Genomic DNA, 26,890 nt, shown 5'->3' on the forward strand with positions numbered 1-26,890 from the left:
ATAGGGAGGTGCCAATTTGTGGTGGAGGGGGGAGGTGGGGAATTGCAGCAAATAAAGAGTTGTGTTTGGACTGGCAAAGTGTGAGATGCCCGTAGACATCCAGGCCGACATGCTAAGGAGTCAATGGGTAGCCGAGTCTGGAGTGTGAGGGAGCAGTCAGACATTCAAGTCATTCATTTTTTTTTTTTTTCAAGTCATTCATTTTTAGGAAGTTTGTTTCTTATGGAAACTTCTAGTATTTTAGAAACACTTAGATGTTTGAGCTGTCTTTGATCCCTGAGACTGATACCTGGAGAACATGCAGTTTGCTGCAGTTTGATGGGATTTCTCCCATCCCTCCTGGGAGGACACACTCACAGGATGAGATGATGAGAACCTCCTGTAGCTCTACTGACTATATTATGTAGCGGTAGCTCTGAATATTAGCTCTGAATATTTCTCTAGACCACGGCGGTCATTTTTCTGGATTCTTTCATACACATCCTCTTTATTAAGTCACATAAAGATCTCACTTCCTGTTTCTGTGTGTTCTCAGTGGAGTGCAGCACAATAATTAAGATCATTATGCATAGTCACATTTCAGAGTTTCCTGAAAATAACCCAATCATGCACATGCCAGGTGTTTGTGTGTCTTATACATAAAAATTGGGCCCTGTTGTCCCTTAACTATATACAACTAGCCCGTTACGGTACAATCATTGTGGACATCAAGTGGGTGATACAGATCAGAAGACTACAAAGAAGAAGGGATGGCTGATGCCCCAGTATGGAAGAAGGAAAAAACCCTATAAGCCCAAACCCACTTATTTGTTATGTTTTGGATAAGTTTCCCCATTTGAACTGTCTTAAGTTCTACTTCTCCCTTTTGAAAAAAAGTTTATTAATATATTTAATCTCTGCACCCAACGTGGGGCTCGAACTCATGACCCTGAGATCAAGAGTTGCATGCTCTTCTGATTGAACCAGCCAGGTGCCCTGTGCTTCTTTTTATTTCAATTTCCTAAGTCACTTTTGCATTCTCCTAAAAAAGCACCTTTCATCTACTTCAACTGGGACATTTACCTTGTTCCTTAAGCCACTGTTCTCTCTAGGTATCCTTATGTTTCCAATATTGTCCTTATTTTGTTGTATTAGAAAGGTTAGTTGTCTTCAGTTTTTGTGAAGATGATTTCCCCTGACTGACAAGTGTTATCTACCTGGAGGGGAGCCTCTGAATATACTGAGTTCATCACTGGCTCCCCGCTGTGCTCACATGTGTTGCCAGGTCGGTGCCTGAGTTGCGGGGTCAAGGCCTGGGCTGTGTTGTCGGTATCCGGGATCTGCAAAAGCCGGTAGGTAGGCTTTTCAGATGAGCAGCAGATGCCCAGGCACACTCTGGAAAAAATAGTCTTCTGTCTTTTCTGCAGTTTAACAGGGTGTGACCCTGAGCAAATTACTGGATTTCTCTAGACTTCTGTTCCCTTCTCTGTAAGTGAGGATAATTATAACCCACCTCGGATATTTGAATTAAGTGAAAACCTGGAAAGCGCTGAGCAGATTACCTTGCTACATAAAAGGAACTCAGTGACCTTTAGTTTCCATCCTGACCCCTCTGAGTCTTTATTTCATCAGGCAACAATAATCATGTACTCTGAAAATACGCAAGCCAGTAAGTGGCTATTCATAAAGACAGATCAAGCTTCCAACACAAGCGAGACTGAAAAGACCAAGGGAAATCAACAGTCAAGACAAAGTGGAGAATAGTGCAGTGGTTCTCAAAGTATGGTTCCAGGACCTGCAGCATCAGCATCACCTGGGAAGTTGTGAGATGCAAATTCTCAGAGACACTGTGGACCCAGGCAATCTGTGTTTCCATAAGCTCTACAGGTAATTCTGATGCACACTGAGGTTTGAGAACCACTGGTCTAAAGTAAGCTCAACAGATACTGGGTGAACGATAGTGATGCGTATTTGTGCATGCGTATGTGTGCACACACACCAACGTATGTAGTGTTTGTAACTGCTGAAACTATAATCGAGCATGGCGATATCAACAAAATCCCAGCAAACTGGCAATTAATTACCCATTGTTCTTTGGTACAGTTGTCTAAATAGAGATATACCTAGGATGCTTGTTTTCAATGACTTTGCACTAAAATCACTTTGGTTTTAAAAGTATTGATTCATCAACTTTCTTCTTTTTTTTCCCTAGGAAATTCCACTTACTTGGATGATCATGGACCACCTCCTAGTAAGGTAAGGTCTTTGCCTGTGGCATAAATCCCCCTTTTCTTTTCTCTGTCCCTACAGCCTCCAACAACCCCAACCGGAGCCTCCTGGCCCTGAATTGTTGAGAGGAAAATAGTAGATGACAGATGTCAAGTTCATCTTTGACTTAGAGTGAGGAGAAAAACCTATAAACAGTTTTGGCCTGATTTTTAAGGGTCAGAATAGTCCAGTGACATACTAGTGTAGTTCTCCACCACTATTTACTCTCTTATGCTCAATGAACACCAAATGTCAATATACCACAAAACGAGAAAAATAAAGACAGTCTTGGACCACTTAAGATGATGACCTGCAAAGTAGAGTTTTAAGCACCCACTCACCTTAGATGCTGTAAATTTACCCCAAAGTCGGCTTTTGAGCTTGTGAGATTTGAAGAAGTACTCTACTATTTTTATAAGACTATGAGCTTCAGAATAAAGTTATTTCTGGGTACATCACTGGCTCTACCACTTTCACTGTATGACGTTGGACAAATTACTTAATACTACGAGCCTCAGTTTTTTGATGTGCAAAGTGGGATTAGCAGTACCACCCACAGGACATCTAAAAGGATCAAATGCACTGATATATGACATTCAGCACCTGGCGTGCAACAAGCGTTAAATAAACAGTGGCTCGTGTTAACTAGACTGGAGGAACATTAAAATTATTGATGAATGGTCCAGTAGTATTTATCACAGTTGTTTCACTACCACTTGGCCCACTGCACATATATTGGGTTCGTGTGATGCCATGAGCACTGGGAATACAAATAGGAAACAAAACAAGAGCAACAGAACAAAATAGCCCCTATCCTGAAGGAACAAAAGAATATGGAAGTTTGATACCATCCACGGATAAGAACCATGTCTAGCTCCACTTGGCATCCTCACATCCTTGCAGGAGCACATCGTGACTATTCATTAAATTTCACTGAATTGGACCATGGAATCCAGAGCTGGAATCTGAATTAGCTCTCCTGGCTCCCAGCCCAGGTTCCTTCCACTCGGCCAGTGTTCTCAAACTTGAGCTTGCATCAGGGTTTCCTGGAGGCTTATTAAAATACGGATGGCTGGGCCCAGACCCCTGAGTGTCTTGATTCTGTAGGTCTGGGGTAGAACCTGTGAACTTGCGTTTTTAACAAGCTCCCAAGTGATGCTGATGGTGCTGTTCTCGGGACCATGTTTGCGAACCATTGCTTTAAAGGCCATGAATCTAAAGAAAACAATGTCCCTGGACAGTTTCTGTGTTGTTTTTACTGCTGATAGCCTAGAGAGAGTGGTATGGCTTATTATATAAAGGCTACTTATTAATGTAATGGTGACTCACTATTGTAACTCTTCTAACAGTGAAAACAAATTTTCTTTGGTCAATAACCTGCCTGGAAGGGAAGATGAGTGGGGGTGAGGGAGAAGAATGGTGTGGATGGCCTGCTAGGTTCTGGCACCACTAACTATACTTCTCTCCCAAGTGGGGCCAAGTGAACCTTCCCTACCCTCTCTGCTCTGCAGGAAAAGGGGGTGAGGTTGGCTCTGTGGGACACATCAGCTGTGTCTCTCAGTGGCATGTTGGGATATTATTTGGGGTTTTGGGCTTGATAAATGGGGCTTTACCTAGTGAGGAGACCCAGGCCCACTTTATATAAACTTGCCTTCTTGAACTCAATCCTTGGTGACTGGCTTGGGACCACGTCCTTAATCTGCCTAGGGTCCTTGCTCTTGCTGAGTTGGCCATCCTGCCTGCCTCTTTACTAGTATTCTTGGTGCCTGGATTCTGTGTTTGCTGGACTTTCTTCCCTTCCCCCTGTGGAGCTTGCCCTGCTTCTGTCTCCCTCTGCCCCTGTGGTCTGGTCTTCACCCTCCCTCTTCCCCTCCCCCCAGCCAAAGCTCCCTGTGACACCCAGAAACGATCAGGTCGTATCAGATCATTTTAGACCACTTTCAGACTGAATGCATTTTTATCAATTCTATTCCAAGTTCAAAATTGTCAACCAGCAGAATGAGACAGATTCTTTTACTATAACTGTATTTTCATTATCTAGGAGTGGGGTAGCAAAAACACTCTTTTGACTTTCTAAGCAGTAGCCAAAATAAGAATACAAAAATGAGTAAAAATAATGTTGGTATGTTAACATCTTTTCATCCATGCTTATTACTTCTGCCAGGGTGGAAATGAATCCTAGAAGTGATAAAGTCAGACTTCCAGATAAAGATCCCTTGAATGTCCCCCGAAGTGGGGTCTTGGTTAGTTCGGTGTATAGACCTCTGGGGTCTCCAGGGACATGGTGGCATCCAGAGGAGATGGACTCACACGTGTGTGGCCTCTAGAATGAACCCCCAGCCTGGCACGGGAAAGCAAGACTGAGGGCAGACCCACCGTTTTCATATTTGTTTAGCATTCAGAAATAACTTTCTGATGCCAAGATCGAAAGAGCTGTGATCTAGATAAAATAAGGTTTTTAAACCCTGAAAATGTACTGAGGTTTACAGGCGAGTTCTCATTTTATTAAAAGTTCATTCCACGAGTTTCACATTCCACAAGTAATAGCCATTTAGGGAACGGGGTGTGTGCCCAGGGCTTCCTTCTTGCCAACATTTTCATAAAAAAGAACCAACATGCCTCTAATTTTTTACTTATTTTTAAAATCCACTTTAACCTCACAGCTCACCTTCATTTTTAATCTAAGTCATTTTTTAAAGGTAGGTGTTAATATTTTCTTTTGTGAACCACTTTTTACTACCACTTTGTGTGCGTGCAGAACGCATGGCTTAAGGTTAGAGCCCTGCTAAGAATGAACACGTAGATCTCTATTGAATGCATTAGAAAGATATTTTTGAGAACAAAAATAGGCATGCAGCATCCAGGATCGTGCGATCACACTTCTTATAAAGTTGTGTGTATAGGATATGTGTGTACAGAGAAAAGCCTGGAAGGATAATAGTGTTTTCTCTGGATGATGAGATTCAAGAGATTTTTACTCTTTTCTTTATACCTTTTTTTTTTTTTTTTTGGTATATTTTTTGAGTTCGTTAAAGTAATGCCCGCTCAACCTAAAGATCAGGGTGGGAGGGATGGAGGGGGGATGTCCTTATGCAAGAGAAGATTAGGGTGGGCCTGGAAAGCCTGTGGTGCTCGGGCCTCTGCAGTAGCATCTGCAGCTTCATGACACCCGAGAGCAGCCTGATCTCTGAAGGTTGAACCCCCAGCCTGGCACTGCTTCACTTCACTTGGACCGTGGGTCCCCACGCAACCAGCTAGAGACGGCAATGATAAATTCAGGTGGTAGCAAATAGGATGTAGTAACTGTTTCGCATATGTTGGGTTCCCAAATCTGATAAATAAAGAGAGCTGGTCTAAGCAATTCAAGGAAAATAAAACCACTACCCATAGCTGATGTCTATCCTTTCCGATGGGGCAAGCACTCTGCTAAGCACTTTGCGTGCGAGTTTAGTCTCAGTAAAACCCTATAGAAGAGGGAGTCATTTTTTAAAATTGAACTATAGTTGACATACAATATGATATTAGTTTCAGGTGTACAACCTAGTGATTGAAATTTATATACATTATGCAATGCTCACCATGTAAGTGTAGTTACCTTCTATCACCATGCAAAGTTATGCCAGTATTATTGACTTATATTCTTTGTGCTGAACTTTACATACCCGTGACTTATTTATTTTATAGTTGGAAGTTTATACCTCTTAATCCCCTTCACTGATTTCACCCCTTTCTCCACCCTCTCCCTCTGGCAACTACTAGTTGATTCTTTGTATTTAGAGTCTGTTTTTGTTTTGTTTGTTTAATTATTTGGATTTTAGATTCTACATATAAGTGAAATTATATAGTATCTGTCTTTGTCTGACTTATTTCACTTTCACTTAACAGAATACCCTCTACGTCCATCCATATCACACACGGCAAGATTTCATTTTTTTTTTATGGCTGAGTAATATTTCTGTGTGTGATTATGTGTGTGTGTGTGTGTGTACACATATAGATCACATTTTCTTTACCTATATATCTATATATGGACACAGGTCGCTTCCATATCTTGGCTATTGTAAATAATGCTGCAGTGAACACAGGGGTGCATATACCTTTTCAAATTAGTGTTTTTGTTTTCTTTAAATAAATATCCAGAACTGGAATTGCTGGATCATACGATATTTCTATTTTTAATTTTTTGAGGACCCTACATACTGTTTTCTATAGTGGCTGCACCAATTTACATTCCCACCAACAAGGCACAAGGGTTTCCTTATCTCCACATCCCCACCAACACTTGTTATTTCTTGTCTTTTTGGTACTAGTCATTCTGACTGGTGTGAGGTGTTATCTTATTGTGGTTTTGATTTGTATTTCCCTGATGATTAGTGGTGTTGAGCATTTTTTCATGTGTCTGTTGGTCATCTGTATGTTCTCTTTGGAAAAATGTCTATTCAAGCCCTCTATTTTTAAATTGGATTCTTTGTTTTTTGGTGTTGAGTTGTATGCATTCTTTATATGCTTTGGATATTTACCCCTTATTAGATATATCATTTGTGAATAATATCTTCTCTCATTCACTAAGTTGTCTTTTTATTTTGTTGGGTTTTTGTTTTTGTTTTTGCTGTGCAAAAGGTTTTTAGTTTGTTATAGTGCCAATTAATTTTTGCTTTTGCTGCCCTTGCCTGAGAAGACAGATCCAAAAAAAATATTGCTAATGCTGACACCCAAGAATCTACTGCCTATGTCTTCTTTTAGGAGTCTTATGGTTTCAGGTCTTACATTTAGGTCTTTAATCCAATCTGAGTTTGTGTTTGTGTATGGTGTCAGAAAGTAGTCCACTTTCTTTCTTTTGCATGTAGCTATCCAGTTTTCCCAGCACCATTTGTTGAAGAGATGTCTTTTCTCCAATGTGTATTCTTGTCTCCTGCATTGTAGATTAATGGACCATATCATGGTGGGTTCATTTCTGGGCTCTTGACTCTGTTTCATTGATCTGTGTGTCTGTTTTTATGCTAGTACCATACTGTTTTGATTACTGTAGTTTTATAGGATAGTTTGAGATCCAGGAGTGTGATGCCTTCACTTTGTTCTTCTTTCTCAAGATTGCTTTAGCTATTCAAGGTCTTTTGTGGTTCTATATAAATTTTAGGATTATTTGTTCTAGCTCTGTGAAAAATGCTGTTGGTATTTTGATAGAGATTGCTTTGGGTAGTGTGGACATTTTAACAATATTAATTCTTCTAATCCATGAGCATGGTATATTTTCCCTTCAATTACCTCATTTCCAATTTCATTCATCAGTGTCTTATAACTTTCAGAGTACAAGTCTTTCACCTCCTTGGTTAACTTTATTCCTTTGTATTTTACTCTTTTGATGTAATTGTAAATGGGATTATTTTCTTAAGTTCTCTTTCTGTTAGTTCATTCTTAGAATATAGAAACATAACAGCATTCCGTATAGTAATTTGTATCCTGTAACTTTACTGAATTTGTTTATTAGTTCTGGTAGTGTTTTGGTGCGGTTTCAGAGCTTTCTATATATATTATCTTGTCATCTGAAAATAGTGAAACTATTAGTGAGACTTCCTCCTTACCAATTTGGATGCCTTTTATTTCTTTTCCTTGTCTCATTGCTGTGGCTAGGACTTCCAATACTGTGTTGAATAAAATTGGATATAGCAGGCATCTTTGTCTTGTTCCTGATCTTAGAGGAAAAGCTTGTAGCTTTTCATTGTTGAATATATTAGTTGTGGATTTGTCTTATATGCATTTTTTACGTTGTGGTGTGTTCCCTCTATACCCACTTTGTTGAGAGTTTTTATCATGAACAGATGTTGGATTTTGTCAAATGCTTTTTCTGCATCTATTGTGATGATCATAAGATTTTTATCCTTCATTTTGTTAATGTAGTGTATCACATGGATTGAGTTGCAGATATTAAACCATCCTTGCATCCTTGAAATAAATCCCACTTGATCAGGGTGATCACTTGATCCTTTTAATTATTGCTGAATTTGGTTTGCTAATATTTTGTTGAGGAATTTTGCATCTATGTTCATCAGAGATACTGGCTTATAATTTTTTCTTGTAGTGTCTTTGTCTGGTTTTGGCATCAGGGTGATGCTGTCCTATAGAATAAATTTGGAAGCATTCCTTCCTCTTCAATTTTTTTGGAATAGTTTGAGAAGGATAGGTATTAACTCCTCCTTAAATGTTTGATAGAATTTACTTGTGAAGCATCTGGTCTTGGACTTTTGTTTCATGGGAGTTTTTCAATTTCTGACTCAATTCCATTATTAGTAACTAGTCTGTTCAGATTTTCAATTTCTTTCTGATTCAGTCTTGGAAGATGGTATTTTTTTAATTTTAATTTTATTTTATTTTTTATTTTATAATGTTATGTTGGTCACCATACAATACATCATTAGTTTTTGATGTAGTGATCCATGATTCATTTTTTTCGTATAACACCCAGTGCTCCATGCAGTATGTGCCCTCCTTAATACCCATCACTGGGCTAACCCATCCCCCCACCCCCCTCCCCTCTAAAACCCTCAGTTTGTTTATAAGAGCCCATAGTCTGTCATGGTTCATCTCTCCCTCCAATTTCCCCCCCTTCATTTTCCCCTTCCTTTTTCTAATGTCCTCCATGTTATTCCTTATGTTCCACAAATTTGTGAAACCATATGATAATTGACTCTCTCTGCTTGACTTATTTCACTTAGCATATTCTCCTCCAGTCCCATCCATGTTGATGTAAAAGTTGGGTATTCATCCTTTCTGATGGCTGAGTAATATTCCATTGTATATATGGACCACATCTTCTTGATCCATTCATCCTTTGAAGGGCATCTCGGCTCTTTCCACAGTTTGGCTATTGCGGACTTGCTGCTATGAACATTGGGGTGCTAATGGCTCTTCTTTTCACTACATCTGTGTCTTTGGGGTAAATACCCAGTAGTGCAATTGCTGGGTCATAGGGTAGCTCTATTTTTAATTTTTTGAGGCACCTCCACACTGTTTTCCAAAGTGGCTGTACCAACTTGCACTCCCACCAACAGTGTCAGAGGGTTCCCCTTTCTCCACAACCTCTCCAAATTTGTTGTTTCTTGCCTTGCCTATTTTTGCCATTCTAACTGGTGTAAGGTGGTATCTCAATGTGGTTTTGATTTTTTTTTTAAGATTTTATTTATTTGAGAGAGAGAGAGCATGAGTGGGGGGTGGGGAGAGGGAGAAGCAGGCTCCCCGCTGAGCAGGGAGTGTGATGAAGGGCTGGATCCCAGGACCCTGGGATCATGACCTGAGCGAAAGGCAAACACTTATCCAAATGAGCCACCCAGGTGCCCCAGAAGATTGTATGTTTTATCTCTTTCTTTGAGGTTGTCCAATTGGTTGGCCTATAATTTTTTATACTAGTCTCTTATAATCCTTTGTATGTCTCTGGTATTGATTGTTACCTGTTTTTGATTTCTGATTTTATTTATTTGAGTTCTCTTTTTTTTCTTGTTGAGTTTGGCAAAAGGCTTATTAATTTTGTTTATCTCTTCAAAGAACCAGCTCTAAGTTTATGATCTTTTCTATTGTTTTTTTAGTCTCTATTTTATTTCTTTCCACTCTGATCTTTATTATTTTCTTACTTCTATTTATTTGGGGCTCTGTTTGTTCTTCTTTTTCTAGTTCCTTTAGGGGTAAGTTTAGATTGTTCATTTGAGATTTTTCTTGTTTCTCAAGTTAGGCCTGTATTGCTATAAACTTCCCTTTAGAACTGCTTTTGCTGTGTCCCAAAGATTTTGGAATGTTGTGTTTCCATTTTCATTTGTCTCAAGCTATTTTTTGATTTCCAAGAGAGGAAGTAATTTTTTAATATTTATTTTACAGATGAGGGAACTAGTTCATAGAGAGGCTGAATAACTTGCCAAAGGTCTTGCACTAAGTATTGGACCTGGGATTCTAACCCAGGGCTGTGTAGCTCCAGGGTCTATTTTAACCTTTTCAAGATTACCTATTTAAGTAGAAATATAATAATTTTTTAACTTATTTCTGGAATTTTACTCTTTCATATAGTTATCTGGTAGCTTAACTAGTACAATAGGGTTTTAATTCTCAGTATACCAGAAAAAAATAGTCATCACCATTTACTATCCAGGTCCAGTGGACCCTTTAAACATTTTTTATCAAACCAGCAAATTTTTAATTTCTACCTCATCTTTTCCCTTCTAGTCACTTTCATATACATACCTACCTTCAGCATTTGTCCACTTATAAACTGAATATATAACACATTTTGGAGTACAAATATCATAAAATGTGAAAGAACACTGTCCCACATTCATTTAGCAAAATGGGACGGTCCAGGTTCTTGCTGCAAAATATTGTTTGACAAAGTCCTTCGTCTTGATGACCAACTGCATGAAAACACCATATATATAAATATATATAAATGTAATTAATTAATTTAAAAACATAATAAATTTTGTCCTTAGACATATATTGTTCCCTTATCAACTATTGAATTTGAGAGAATTAATCCAGGATGTCATCATCTGAAGGCTCAGAATCTGTGCTTTTCCCTTTCATGATCAATATCATTGTCATCATTAGAATCTCGAGTGTTGCTGTCTCACTCTAGCATTCATCTCTGGTTCCTCCAAGGCTTGTGAAACCTCTCCCTCTGTCAGTTTTCTTCTCTTTGTCATTATAGGCAGGAACAAAAATTCCAAACTCTTCACTCTAATGAAAGTTAAAAGCAAACTACAAAGATGGTGTCTCCAGTCTTCTTTTATCTTTTGGAAAGATGGTGCAATCCTTGGGCAACACAGTAAAATATAAAGAACAATGCAGTAGTGATGATGTATTTCCCCAGTGGATTGCTCTTCTAGGCCTACCCTGTTCAGGACAGTAGCCATTAGGCTCATGCAGCTATTGAAATTAAATTAATTAAAATTTTTTTTAAAATTCAGTTTCTCACTTGCACTGACTACATATTAAATTCTTTGCAGCTCTCTGGCTAGTGGCTACTGTATTGGACAGCACAGAATAGAACATTCCGATAATCACTAAACAGCATTGTAGTTAAAGCCATTCCATCATTCTTCCATTTTTCTACCACTTTAGTCTTTTTAAAGCATATTTGGGAATAATTGATGCATAATTTGTAGGTAATTATTCTAGGATGATGAAAAAGGAAGTGTCTCAAGAGAGAGAAAAAATAAAATCATTAAGATCCCATAGTGGATCTTAAATTTTTTAAAGAGGCCGGTAGACCTTATTATATGGTAATTATATTATATCTACTATTATAATTATGATTATGTAATTATAGTGATATGGACCTATTTGACAGTAACTGCAGGGTAGAATGAGTTTTATTCTCTTTATTGAAAAATAAGATATGTTTTCTTTGGAACATTCTAAGAAAGAATGAAGTCAAGAAATATTAATACACAGGGGTGCCTGGGTGATGCAGTCAGTTAAGCCTCTGACTCTTGCTTTTGGCTCAGGTCATGTTCTCTGGCTCATGAGATCGAGCCCCACAATGGGCTCTGTGCTCAGCATGGAGGCTGCTTGTCCCTCTCCCTCTGCTCCTCCCCCTGCTCACTCTCTCTGTCTCTCTCAAATAAATAAATTAATAAAATGTTAAAAAAAAGAAATGTTAATACACACAAATAGTTAGAACTGTTCAAAAAAACCCCAAATCCTAAAAAACTAAAATTGGGTGCAGTGGATTCTGATGATACATAGAGGGTTAAGATATATTGTTGATGCCTGCATTTGTATATAAAAGTATTGTGATATATAAGATAATACTTACATACAATTTTTTCTATATAAAGTAATGTGTTAGGTAGTATCAGTATTCAAAATTCTATTTAAAAATGGGTTCATTAGAAGAGGTTTTACAATTTATTATGCTGAGCAAGCAATCTTCAAATGAATGAGAAGTAGTGATATTAATTGAAATGACATTTCTATAATACATAGTGGTGTCTGGCAGTGAACAATTGCTCAGTAAAGGTTAGTCCTTTTTACCTCCCAAGGCACCCCAGAAGCTAATTTCCCTTTAGTATCAATAAATTTTTGAATGCCTACTTATGCAAGGGATCGGGAAGACAAAAAATATAGTTGAAGATAATTTCTGCCATCTAATACTTTACAATCTATTTGCATCTCGAGGTTTTAAAGAATCAAAAAGTATGGGAGCACATAGTTCTGCGATTGAGATATTCTTGAGTGTAAATGATCCTATACAGACAGCCATTCATTCATCCAAGCATTATTTATGCAGTAAATTTGTGTTGGGCTCGGTGCTGAGGCTGTAAGACTGCAGAAGGCACAGAACCTGCCCTCAAGGAGCTTAGAGTCTAGTGGGAAGGACAGGCTAGCTTCTCATACAGGCCCGATCTGATACATTAAGTAGGTTGCTAAGTGCTGTGATAGAATGAGTGTAGGCAACTCAACCTGACCTCTGCAGGTGAGTTCTGAAGGTTGCATAGGATGACCTACACAGGTCAAAGAGTCTGGGATAGAGGGGTTGAGAAGAGGTAGGCCTCCCTACTGAGGTTTGAGGAGTGGTAGATGGAAGATGAAGATAGGAACTGCTTTGAGAAGTTTGGCTTTAATAGGAAAGAGAAAAAATTGATAGCCTAGGAGATGGTAACCATGGCAGTATAATTGTGTAGTAGAGAAACTGAATTGTAGGAAAGGAGTGACAAGTCATAGATTCAGTTCTGAATGGGGTTATGGTTTAAATTGTGTCCCCCTCCCCCCAATGCCAAAGCCCTAACCACCAGAATCTGCGAATGCAGTCCTATGTAGTAGGTAATAGGCTCTTTGCTGATGTAATAGTCAAGATGAGGTCATACTGGATGAGGATGGGCCCTAAATCCAGTATGACTGATATCCCTATAAGAAGAGGGAAGTTTGGACACAGAGACAAGGACACACAGGGAGAATGGCATGCGAGGATGGAGGCAGAAGTTGGAGTTATGCTGCCACAAGCCAAGGACACCAAGGATTGCTGGCAACCACAAGATTCTAGGAGAGAAGCATGGAACAGATTGTCCCTCTGAGTCCCCACTGCTGACACCTTGATTTCAGGTTTCTGACCTCTTGAACTGTGAGAGGATAAATTTCTCTTGTTTTAAGCCACCCAGTTTGTGATACTTTGAAAGCCCTAGAAAGTAATTCACCTGGGTTGAATTTAATATCTTCAGTTACCAGGATAACATGAAGTGTTATGCCCTGTTAGGCATTGTTTGGTTTGATTTAATCAACATGGAAACCATCCTTAGAAGTCTATCATTAGGATAATTTCAGTGCATGTTTGTAGTTTTTTCAACATTCGATACTACTCAAATTTTTCCCCGAAATTCCTTCTTTAGTTTTCTTTGTAATTCTTTTTTTGGTCCTCATAATTCTCACATCTGCAGCTATTTTATTATTATCCAATATTATGTCCAAGATAATATATATTATATACTATATATCCAATATATAATGTATAATAATAATAATATATCCAATATATAATCTGTATTATATATTATATATAATGTTATTATTATATTATATCCAATATAATTATCCAATAGTCTCTCCAGCTTCTTCTATTGGAAATATATCTAATATATGATCTGTATCACATATTATATAATATATAATACTATTACTATATTATAGCCAATATAATTATCCAATAGTCTCTCCAGTTTTTTCTATTAGAAATTCATTTCTACTGTTCAAATTGTGTTTTTAACATACAAAAATCATATTATGGTATATTTTTCTTTGGAAAGGACCTCAGTGAAAAATCCATGTAAGAGAAAGTTACTTGAAAAAGGAACTTCCTATTTTCACAGGACCTGGGGCTATGAGAGCAACAGAGAAAAACGGTAAAGAAGTCTGCCCTTTAAAAAATATGTCTCTATTTTTATAGGAGACTTCTCTGCCTGCCTTTTAACAACCACTACTACTGAGTCCTAAGAAAGACTGCATATTTGTTTGTTTTCCTATCAATAAATCCTTTCTAACATTAGCTGAAAGGAGATGTTCTAATGTTCTCTATAAAGAAACCATGGTTTACAGTCCTTGTTTGGAGCCTAAAGAGGAAAACCCACATAATCTAATAATCATAATAGGTAAGTGACTTCCTGGAGATATTGGAAGTTCATTTACTTTCAGGTATCTTGGCCAAGAATCCGTCAAGTTGGAGAAAGTTTCTGGATCAAAAATTCCTCCTTCCCCTGAGGACAGGATTGTGTGAGTTTTATGTACACACACATTCTCCCTTGATCAAGATCAGTTTTTACTTGAAAGAGTAGTACTGAGATTCAAGAGGAAAAGTAATTTCTTGTTTTTATCCCTCAGAACCTATTTTTGAGCATATAGACATGGCCATCCACCTTGTTTTCCTGTTGTCTGTTAAGATCTGCAAGAAGCAAATAAATCTCTGGCACAGACTTGGATGTGTGCTTTGCCCACTTCGTCTAGCTGCTTCCAATCTGACAACATCTCCTGACACCATTGCTGCTGATAAGAGGGCCTTCTGGTTTTACAGCTCCATCTCATCCTGTTGGAAATAACCTCAGACCCACATAACTCTGATTTTCTTTGGGGGGAAGAAATGGCATTCTCAAGAAGTTTAGATCTTCTTATTTTTATCCAAGGCAGAAACAATGAAGTTTCTTTATAGTTACCTTTTAATTATGAAATAGTCCAAAGACAAAAAATTAGTGAGACAAATAAGACGTACATCCAACCTACCCAACGTGTCCACCCCTGAGATTTAAAACATGTTACTCTTTTAATGTGCCAAATTCTTCATTCTGACTTCCGTATTTGCTCTTGGTGGCTAGGAGTCTGAGGAGCTTAGATTTTGGAGTCAGACCTCAGTTCAAATCCTACTACATAACAAGTTACCTTGAATATACACTTCATCTCTTTGAGCTTCAGTTTTGTATTTGTAAAAGAGGATGGTTCCATCCATCTCGTAGAGTTGTGAGCTTAAAGAAAGCACTTATTGTGCTAGACACAGGTAAGCTCCCAGAAATGGGTCTTTTGTACTCTAGGTATTGCTCGTATCTAGCCTTTCACAGATTCTGGGACTCAGTTTGCTATTACTTAGAGTAAAACGTGCTCCCAGCCGCCCAACTGTATTTTTCTTTGGATTTTTAGAAGCAATTAATTACATGTCAGGTGGCAGACCAGATACCGGTGGAAGAACTTTCAGGTTCCGTTGTTACCCGCTTTCTTCCTTGGGTTAGTTCGGAACAGTTAAGTAAAGCCTTCCACGACCTTTGGCATTTAGCTTTTCTTAAGCCTGTATTGTTCTCTACGTCCACACCTGGCTTTACCCAAAGTCCTTTTTAAAAAACACTACAAAAGTGAAGTCGCTTTTCATTTTATGGATGAATCAACTGCACTGGGTAATAGGTTTGTGTTTAATGATTCATGATAAATATATTAGGTTTAGAGAAAGAACTAGCAGAACAGAATGACGCTGGGAGTTAGGAATCAGTTTCACTCAGATGAGCATGACCTTGAAGGAGTCCCTGCCACCCTTTCATTTTTTTTTTTTTGATCATTGCAAATGATAGGAAAATTTATGACTCGAGTATTTTATTTTTAAATAACTCTAAGAGCATTTGAGTTCAGTGTGTACTGTAAAGAACTTTATACTTAGGTATTTTGTTTGAGATGGATAATTAATAGCTTAGAAGATTAAAAAAGAAGAAGAAGAAGAAGAATCTGCCAAAGGGGAACAAATCAGCCTTACATAATAGATATTGTTTCTTATCCTGAAGTCACCTGTATTCTTCCTTCACACTTCCGTTGAACTCATCACAGCCCTTAACCATTAGCCTGGAAGTCTTTGGCCCAGCCAACGGCCTCCTGAGATTTCAACTTTCCATGGAAATCTGTGTCCAAGTTCAGAAACAGTACTTCTAAATTTATCAGTTTTATGAGCATGTCCTGTGTTCACTCTTTCCCAAGAAGAACATAATGAATCCATTTCTTACTCAACAATTGGTTAGTACTATTAAGCATATCTTCCACTTGTCTTTTCTTTTAATTAAAAAAATTCTGTGAAGCCACAGGTCTAACAATATGTAGTTTATATAATTGTTCTCTTAGCATCTTCCCCACCCCACTCCCCAAAGCCCCAGGGCCAGTTATTGCTGATAAGATGTTCTCCAAACCTTATCCAAACCTGCACCAGTCACAATCACTGACTTAATACGTTGTCAGGTTTGGGCTGCCTTTAACAAAAATAAAGCACTTTAAATGAAGCATGAAATTTTTAAATTGCAAATTGTTGTTGGAAAGCATATTTAATCAAGAAATTGCTTTAGTGAATTAAGAAAATTCATGCCACCATTTTTTTTGGCAGGGTAACCCTTCCTGAGGGTTTTCAAAGTTGTAGTAACTTAAACATTTTAGCAGCTTCCAATATAGTTACCTAATTCTTTTTGTTTGTTTTATTTCTTCCTTGACCATCTGATCAGTTCTTTTTGTTTTAAAAATTATGCATGCTCCTATTTTGTTTTGATTTGGAAAGTACAGAAAATCATAGAGCAGCAGGAAAAAATAATCACGCATTATGCCACCACTCAGAGACAACCATAACGAAGCATTTTCCACAATCCTGCCCAGTCTTTATTATATATTAAGAATATGAACGCCTTATGTGTCATTTGTTGCAAATATTTTGCCAGTCCTTGTATGTACTTTTTATGTTTAATCAAAGTCATGCATATACATACGCACAGAGTTTAAAGCACCAAATGGCTCATTAGCTTGTGAAGAAGTGACCCCCTGACTACACCCTTCCCATTACTTTCTGTTGTTCAGAAACAATTACTCTACACTCTTTCAACCAACCTTTAGGATCAGGTTTCATATCTCTGAATAACTTGCTTATGCTGCGTCTTGGTTTTACTCAGCTTTAGGCTTCGTCTGTTGACATCCTTCTGTTGCAATGGCTGGATTTAGCACTTTCATGGCAGCCTGCCACCCCCCACCCTGCACCCCCTTTTTCAATCCCCCTCCTCCTAAGCCAGGTGTGTGTTATTTGGGCTGCCCCAAGGCTCGGTGTCTTTACTGCGGACACCAGGCAAATGATAAGGGCAGTGGGGCCATTATGATGTTTTCTTCCCCGTTCAGCCTTTTATTTTCTTTGTAACAAGTAATTGTCTTGTTTCGTAAATTGATTTTCACACTTTTCCCTGACCTCCAAATTATCGTGGGACTTTTTTTCAGTGGTGTAAATCCCAGCGCCTCCAAACATGCTAGGGATGTATCGATGTCCGGTTGCTGAGGTCTCTCCTGGGCCTTCTCGTCAGCTCTGGTCTGGGCCCAGCCTCCAGCTCAAATGTGTCTGGGGGGGGGGGGTTCCCTTCTGTGTTGGCTTCCACTTCCTGCACCCCCTGTTGCAAGAGTTTCCTCCTGCTGCTGTAACCCCATTACCACAAGCCTAGTGGCTGAAAACAACACAAATTTATTATCTTGTAGAAGTCTGAAATGGGTGTCCCTGGGCTAACATCAAGGAGTCAGCCAGGCTGTGTTCCTGCTGGAAGCTCTATGAGAGAATCCATTTTCTTGCCTTTTCCAGTTTCCAGAGGCTGCCTGCAGTCTTTGCCTCGTGGCCCCTTTCTCCATCTTCAAAGCCAACATTGTTGCATCTTCAAACTCTGACTCTGACTCTTCTCTCTTTCTCTTCCACTCGTGAAGACCCCTGTGATTATGTTGTATGCACCTGAGTCGTCCAGGGTAATCTCCCCATCTCAAGATCCCTTTTGCCATGTAGGGAAACACATTCACAGAATCTGGAGGTTAGGACTTGGGCATCCTGGTGGGGATGGGGGGTGGGCACGCATTATTCTGCCTTCTCTACATATCTTTCTCTTTCCTTGGTCTCCAGCACTTTCTTGAGAAAAGGTGCATGGTATGGAAGTTATCTGAAATAATGCATTTCTGAAGATGTCTATTCTAACTTTGACTAATAGTCTGACAGGATGTGAAATTCCAGATGGGGAATCTATCTATATTAATCAGGATAGGCTAGGGTGATATAAAATCTCCCACATTAGAGTTGTTGTCTTGCTGATGTGAGATCCTCAGTGGATCCAGTGGCTCTTTTCTTTCAGAAGCTTGCTCCAGATCCTGTCTGGATCCATCCTGTGGCTTCACCATCTCAACACAGGACCTTTGTGTCACTGTGGCAGGGCAGAGAGGAGCTAGAGGGGTGACACATGTCACTTCTGTGAGCACCTGGTGGGCTAGAACTGGTCGGAAGGCCAAGTTCAACTGCAGGAGGCTGGGAAATGGAGCACTTGGGTGCTCTGAGCCTCACATGTCTCTGCCACAAAAGAATTTCCCCCCCGAAAGTTGGTCTTTCTCCATTTCACTATAGCTTCTAGTATCTCTGCTGAGAAGACTAATTCTTGACTTTGTATGTGAAAATCTAATCTGTCTCGGGGCGCCTGGGTGGCTCAGTCGTTAAGCGTCTGCCTTTGGCTCAGGTCATGATCTCAGGGTCCTGGGATCGAGCCCCGCATCGGGCTCCCTGCTCCGCGGGAAGCCTGCTTCTCCCTCTCCCCCTCCCCCTGCTTGTGTTCCCTCTCTCGCTGTGTCTCTCTCTGTCAAATAAATAAATAAATAAAATCTTAAAAAAAAAAATCTAATCTGTCTCCATGGAAGCTTCTTATTCCTAATGTTCTAAAATTGTATAATTTTGTGTCTACTGTGTACCAGTTTTCAGGTCCTATTCTGGACACTCAGTGGACCTCTCAGTCTGGAAACTAAGATCTTATTCTGGGACATTAGCTTGACCTTCTTCCCTGATGATTTCTTCCTCTGCATTTTCTTTCTGTCTTTCTGGAACTCTTTATTTGGATGTTGAACCTGCAAATATAGTTGTCTGTCTTATTTTTGTTCCTCTTATTTTTCTTTTCTTTGACTTTTTCCTCTGTTATCTGGAAAAGTTTTTCAACTTTGTTTTCCAACCTTTCTGTTGAGTTTCTTCCTCATTGTTTTCATATTTCTAATTTCTAAGAGCCTTTTGTTGTTGCTACTGTTCTCTGAATGTTCTTTATTAGGGCACTCTTTGGTTCCAAATGGGGCCTTTTACATTTCTTACGGAAGGTTATTCCTAGATACAGTTTTTTTTTTCTTTTTTGGTTGCTATTCTGAATGGAATTTTTTCCACTATGTTTTAAACTGATTGTTATAATCTTTAAAAATTATTGATTTTGTACATTATATATACTTATGTTACTCAACTTATCTATTTTAATCATTTTTCCTTAGTTCAATCTTTTCCTTAATAGGGAATCACATAATTGAACAATATTAATTTTATCTCCTATCTAACTCTCTTTCAAGTTTAATAGCATTATCCAGAATAATATTAAGTAATGTAAAATCCATCGTGGGGGAATGTGTATTAATTCTCATCGTGTCACCCACTTTTAGAACATGTACCTGGCACATAGTAACACTCAATAAATACTTGTCAAATGAATGAATGGCTATAGATAGCATCCTGTTTTGTTTGAAGTTTTAATGATAATGCTACAAGTGTCTTACACTAAGTGTAATTTTGCTACTTAAAGATAGATATTCTTTATCATGCTAACAAAATATTGCTACTTTTCTGAAAGCATACAGTTATTTGAGAGAATCCTGTTTCCTTTGTGCCTTTTGACCTTGCACTTAGAAACATGGTTTGAACTGTTTTAATTCAGTTTACTTTCAGTTTTAAAACTAATGGGGGCAGACAGCTTTAGAAGTATAAACAGGTACTTTTTATCAATGTTCAATTTATTTTAACATCTTTACTGGTGATACAGAGGAGGAAATGCTCAGAAAGTCCCTGAGTTTGCAGGTGACGCTGATCTTTTCTTGCTTTCTTTCACCCTTTTTTTGTGTGTTTTTGTGGAAGAGGAGTACTCAACCATAGGACTACCTACTGAGCCTGGTGTCTTCGTCAGCTCTCACTTAGCAGCTCCCACCCAGTGTGAAACTGCAGCCCAAAGAGGCCATCAAAACACTGGACATCCTCCAGCAGAGGACATCACAGTGCCTAGTGGAAGCTACAATTCATCCACACCTGAAAGATCATATGCAGTTTTAGTCAACAGATTCAAAAGAGGCATAATTGAGCTGGAGAACATCCAGAATGTAACAACTCGCATGCTCTTGGCAGGTGGAAGAAAAGACTAAATTGATTATGATTCTTGCCAGGAAAGGCATTGGCTCGGGAAAATGATCAAAGTGTACAAAACTAGAAGGAGTTGTGTTTGAGGAGAACACAAAACTGTTCACCAAGGCCTTAAACACATCTCTGGTCTGAAATAAATAAAAACGATGTCCTTCAAATCTTAAATAAGGTCTATCAAAGACCAAATGAAGGATATTCTGCTGCTTATGGTGGATAATAAACAGCTGGACTTCATTTGCCCAAATGACAGGGCAGGCCAAAATTATAAATCATTCCCCATAAAAGCTTATATATGTTCATGGATGACAAATCCACAATGGATAAGGAAGAGAACAAGGTTGTTGGGAGCGACAGCCTAATGTTTCAGAGTTGATGTTCTTAAATCCAGTAAGATCATTCTTATTTTATATATAATAGAAAATGAATATTCTTTTTCCCAGTAAGAATATTGTTAATCATTGACTCTTCTTTACAATTCAGTAATTATTGATGTGTATCTCCAAAGTCATTCGTTGAATTGCTGCTGTTCAGATTACCCGTCTTAGGGGGCTCTGCCTGACTCCTGCACCTTCTGTGACCGCCCTAGCTCGAAGCTCAGTTGTGTGAGGACTTGAGAACAAGGAGTTTGAACATCCTGGGACAAGCCCAGGCTTCAGGTCTTACTAGTTCTTAGAGCTGACAAAAGCCAACTATGTTTCTTGAGTTTTGTTTATCTCGTTTATAAAATGAAAACTATTCATGATTTCCCTGTATGCTTCACATTCTCATTTTTGTGAAAAGGAATTCAAGAAATGTTTGTAAAAGTGGTTTTGGATCTGTAAGGCTATGTCGCTGATGGATAAAGCTGGGGATGACCTGTTTCCTGAACCCCTGAGTCCTCAGGGAGCCGCCTGTCTTTCCCGGCTCCTGGAGGTCACTCTGCAAATGAACCCCAGTGTGGATCTACAGGGTTCCTTTTGCCCCCGAAGCCCTGTGAGAGGCAGGCTCAATGACATCCTGACAGTTCTCTTCCAGGTTCACACTCTCATCTTGATCTTGAACTTTTACTACCCCTAGAGGTAAGAAGATGCAGGATGGTTGCTATCTCTTTCTAAGACCCAGAGCAGAGCAGAACCAGTGGGACTGTCCCAGTAGCCTTTCCCTGTGGCCATACCCGGACTCCCTCTTGGCTTTTTTCCTCTCCAGTAAGGGGAAATTGGGAACCATTTACTATTACACTAGCTATTTGGGACCTAAGAGCAAAATGAGCAATGTGAAACAGGCCAACAACAGGAAAAGATTACGAAAGGGCTCCAAGTGGAAAACAGCTTTGAAAACCTTGTACCATACTTGAGAGCACTGTTTCTTGCACCATGGCTTAGGTTTGCCCTTGAATACAGACTTTAAGGACTCCTTTTCCTCATAGAGAAGGTTCCTTGAGCTCCTGTTAGAGATCATTGGGTGCAAAGCTATAAAGCACTAAAAATGTTACTTAGGATCTTATAATAGTCTCCCATTACAGTAGTTGGCACACATCATTATACTTTGAAATGTCACCTGTATGTATATATTTTTATCTCCTCAAGTGTATTGTAATTCCTTAACATGTTTTATACATCTTTCATAGCTTAACGGATAGTACTAATTATATGTGCCTGGATCTGGCAGTCAGAGGTATCCAAAACAAGCTTGTCATTTGTGTTAGCTCTATCCAGCATGATTCCACGACACACTGCTAGTTCAGAGGTGGCCTGGAAAAAAGAGTGCTCCTTACCTGGACTTACTTTCTCCCCTGACTTTGATTCTTATGCCTCTCTTATTTTTCCTTCTTTTTTGAAACCAGATGCCCCCTTTACTTTGGCCAAAAAGAATATACCACTGAATATGTGTGTCAGGGCTTTAAGGAAGATAGGTAGAGTGTAGTTTTATGAGGATCTCGGGTCCCTTGATTCTGTGCTACAATTTTACTGCATCATGGATAGAAATATCAGACTAGGAAAAAAATAAACCAATCTGGGCTTGTCGTTTGTTCACTTAACAGGTAATATATGAGGGTTATCCAGTAGATGTTTCTAAAATTTCAGAATTTGTTGAGCTACAAGATGGACACTGAGGAAGGACATCATTAGCATGATGGCCATCAGAGTGTACTAGATGAATGCTCAGCTTCTAGAGCTTAGTGAGCCTGACTTGAGATTAAGGCTGACTCTTAACTAACTCTATGATTTGGGGCAGATTTCTGAATGTGTGTTATCCTCATAGAGACGGAAGTCCCTACTTGATAGGCTTGTTGAGAGGATGGATTGAAAGAAGTCGTTTAAAATACCTAGCACCGGGGCGCCTGGGTGGCTCGGTTGGTTGAGCGACTGCCTTCGGCTCAGGTCATGATCTTGGAGTCCCGGGATCGAGTCCCACGTTGGGCTCCCTGCTCGGCGGGGGCTCTGCTTCTCCCTCTGACCCTCTTCCCTCTCGTGCTCTCTGTCTCTCATTCTCTCTCTCTCAAATAAATAAATAAATAAAATCTTTAAAAAAATAAAATAAAATAAAATACTTAGCACCAAAAATAAATAAATAAAATAAAATAAAATAAAATAAAATACTTAGCACCAGCCTGCTACAAATTTCATTATCTAAGTTACATGCCCTAATGTCACTAACTGATGAATTGTGTTTTACTGGGTCCTGATCTGAATTGCTAATATTTGTAGCTATAACAACTGTCCGTTTGTAATATCTGCTAAGGCCTTTCAGGGTAGATGTTTTAAATAAATTTGATTGCATATGTTTTGTGGCATTTGGTTCAAATCAGATTGATGTTTTAGCCAGGTTTTTTTCCCTAGCAAAAATGTGTTTTTGTTACTAAATGTTTTTAATAGGTAAACATATATTTTTAATCAGTGATACAGTGAGATACCTTTTTAGATTACTGTTCCATCCAGTCAAGAACATAAAGTACTACTTGTTTATTGTTATGTACTCAAAGCCAAGTAGTACATTAGTGAAGTATGCCAGAGAAAAATCATTTCATTTCAACATTCTGGACTTTCAGGATATATTTTTTATCGTGGTGGATGAGAACGTCAACCATTGTTACACAGAATAACAGTATTTTAAAAATTTATGATTTTACATTTTAATTATAGATATCAAATTTCTTTTACCTCTATGTAAACATGAGTAATATGAATTATTAAGTTACACATGTTTTCAAATGTATCCAAAAAGTATACATGAAAGGTGAATTTTCCTTTTTAATTACAAAATGCTTTTGTAATGTAATGTTTGAATAGAAGAAAATCTTTTCATTAGCATCACAAAAAGACTAGTGATTAAAAAGGTGAATCAGGGCACCTGGGTGGCTCAGTCCTTAAGTGTCTGCCTTTGGCTTAGGTCATGGTCCCAGGATCCTGGGATCGAGCCCCGCATCAGGCTCCCTGCTCCACAGGAAGCCTGCTTCCTCTCCCACTCCCCCTGCTTGTGTTCCCTCTCTTGCTGTGTCTCTCTCTGTCAAATAAATAAAATCTTTTAAAAATAAATAAATAAATAAAAAGGTGAGTCATCCCCTTTTGGGGGGGATCTAAGAACTTAATTTATTCCATCTGTTCACATAGGTCTCATTCTTGAACCTTATCAAAATATTTTCAGTAGTTTACTCTTAATCTTCTAATTATTTACAGTTGATGTTATGATTATATGATCCTTGAATGTTTGAGTTACAGCCCAAAACTATAATTCATCCAAAATTAAGGATTGTAAGGATGTATTTTCATACGTTCTTTTGTATGTGTTCCATATTTTATAATTTTAAAAGCTTAATCTTTTCATAAATCTTTTTAAATTTATAAAAGCTTTTAAAAAATTATATGAACATCCTTTTTCCAATTTCATTTTTTGGAAATTATATTCATCTTATGTTCTCTTGAGAAGAGGGATATTTTAATGAAATTTCTCTATGTTGTCAGAAACTCTAATGGAAAATAATTCAACTCTTTTATATTTAAAGAGCTCTAATTATAATGGATGCTCAAATATGTAAATGGGTGGTGCCATCTGCTTTTGGCCTTGAATAGACTCCACAACAGGGTTCTAAAAGTTCCACCATCAGCATAGAGAGAAATGCTCTTCCCAGTTCTCAAAAGTCACCCGCTAAGGCGTAGAAAACTAAATGGTTCTCTAATTGTGCTCGCGGCGCTTAGAATAGATGACTGATTTTATTAAATGTATGATTTGAAATTCTACATATACATGTGTATATAAAAAGGTTGAAAACTTTCATCTCACTCTAAATAGGCTCTACTAATATTCCAATTTCATGTGCCCCAAGGAGCTCTGGGTAGGCACTTCCTGCTGTTTTGTTTTGGCAATGGAGGTTGGAGGTCTGTAGGGACTCAGAGGCTCTCAGAATCTACATTATTCATGCGGTGTTGTTCAGCAGTGCTGTCCTGGGGACAGTGTGTTAGCAGAGGGGACGTGTGCTGACGGACCACCTCCGTTTTCACTTAGAGAATTGCTAGCCTGACTCCTGCCTTCTAAGTAATTACTCTGCTGTGGTCGAAGTACCTGGCAAGAAGATAAATATTTTGCTGCATAGAAATTCCTCAAGTACTTTTCCTCCATCAAAAGTGATGGCAGATGTGATGTGTTCAGATGGCTAAGTAGGCAAGTTCCATTTTCACAGGATGGATAGTGCATATTAGTTTAAGAACTATTGCCTTAATTATGCAAATGTAGAAGGAACCAAGAAACCTTATTGAAAAAAGCAATGGGCCACGGTTCTGCATGATTTGGGGGACGGGGGGGACGTTTTCTGCTATTTATTTAATGATTTAGAAGTTTGTTTCCAGTTAATGGAGCCTGGAAATAATTTGATTGTGTTGAGGAAACAGATAAATTTCATAATCAGAATAGGTTCTTTTTTTTTTAATTAATTAATTAATTTATTTTTATTCTTATGTTAATCCCCATACATTACATCATTAGTTTTAGATGAAGTGTTCCATGATTCATTGTTTGTGCATAACACCCAGTGCTCCATGCAGAATGTGCCCTTCTCAATACCCACCACCAGGCTAACCATCCTCCCACCCCCTCCCCTCTAGAACCCTGTTTGTTTTTCAGAGTCCATCGTCTCTCATGGTTCGTCTCCCCCTCCGATTTCCCCCGCTTCATTCTTCCCCTCCCGCTACCTTCTTCTTCTTTTTTTTTTCTTAACATATATTGCATTATTTGTTTCAGAGGTACAGATCTGAGATTCAACAGTCTTGCACAATTCACAGCGCTTACCAGAGCACATACCCTCCCCAGTGTCTATCACCCAGTCACCCCATCCCTCCCACCCCACCCCCCACTCCAGCAACCCTCAGTTTGTTTCCTGAGATTAAGAATTCCTCATATCAGTGAGATCATATGATACATGTCTTTCTCTGTTTGACTTATTTCACTCAACATAATACTCTCCAGTTCCAACCAGGTCGTTGCAAATGGCAAGATCTCATTCCTTTTGATGGCTGCATAATATTCCATTGTATATATATATACCACATCTTCTTTATCCACAGAATAGGTTCTTTAAATTTCCTAAGGTCGTCTTGAATACTTTCTTGACAATCCTTCCTACCTAGTCCCCCTTTTCCTCCAGACCTCTGTTCCAGGCACAAAGGATAATCGAGCCCATCCCCTGTTCTCCCAGACTACAGCCCACCTGTTCTTTCTGCCGTGACTACAGGCCCACAACCTGAAGAAATGTTATTGAAATTAGCCCAAAACCACTAGATGGACCTTTCTTTCTTGCTCTCTCCATTGATCAGAGTTAGTTCAACTTTATAGTAAATTTAAGGGCATAGACATATGCATATGTATATACACCCTTGAAGATATGAGGTTAGGCGGGCAAAAATGTCGCATTTTAGATTTTTCCCTAATATAAGTAAAGCTGCACAGGAGTCCCCACTTCCCCTGATGGTAGCAGGCGATCTTAGTTTCCTCCAGTTTAAACTCACCTTCTCAGGTATCTCTCCTTCCTGTTCCTTTCATCCCTTCTTGTGGCCGATCAGTTTCCCTGGGGTGGGGGGAAGGGTTGTGTGACTTCAGGAGAGCGACACCTTGTCCTGATGCTGTCCTCTGCCCAGGGTCGTCCCAGGTCACTGGCCCCAGCAGGGCCTCTGCTCATCAGGCCCACACGTGCTGCATCTTCCTTGTCCTGACCCCGGGATCTCCACCATTGTTTCATAGCTTCAGAGTAATCCCAGAAGACTTCTCATAGTGAACTGCCCCCGAACCATGTTTCCCCCAGCCAGAGAAACCCAGAAGCTCAACCTCTGGTCAGGAGCGACACCTCTCTATATGGCCTAGAACCTCTGAGGACACCCCCTGGGGAGCTGGCCCCCTTCCTCTGGGATTTCTATCAACCCACCCCTTCCCAAACCACTTGGGGGGGAGGGGTGGATCGCTAGACCT

At 39.1% G+C, this 26,890-nt stretch overlaps 1 protein-coding gene across 2 annotated transcripts in view; it reads left to right on the forward strand.

The window, feature by feature from the left end:
* UST (uronyl 2-sulfotransferase) overlaps nt 1-26,890 on the forward strand; it is a 331,118-nt gene that overhangs the window by 115,202 nt on the left and 189,026 nt on the right. For both annotated transcript variants that reach the window (XM_034990976.1, XM_034990975.1), the window contains exon 2: nt 2,192-2,235. In XM_034990976.1, coding sequence (XP_034846867.1) covers nt 2,192-2,235 — 44 coding nt within the window. The remainder of the gene's footprint in view (nt 1-2,191; nt 2,236-26,890) is intronic.

The sequence above is a fragment of the Mirounga leonina genome, unplaced genomic scaffold, assembly GCF_011800145.1.
Source record: "Mirounga leonina isolate KUSES-001 unplaced genomic scaffold, KU_Mleo_1.0 Mir_53, whole genome shotgun sequence".
Classification (NCBI taxonomy): domain Eukaryota; kingdom Metazoa; phylum Chordata; class Mammalia; order Carnivora; family Phocidae; genus Mirounga; species Mirounga leonina.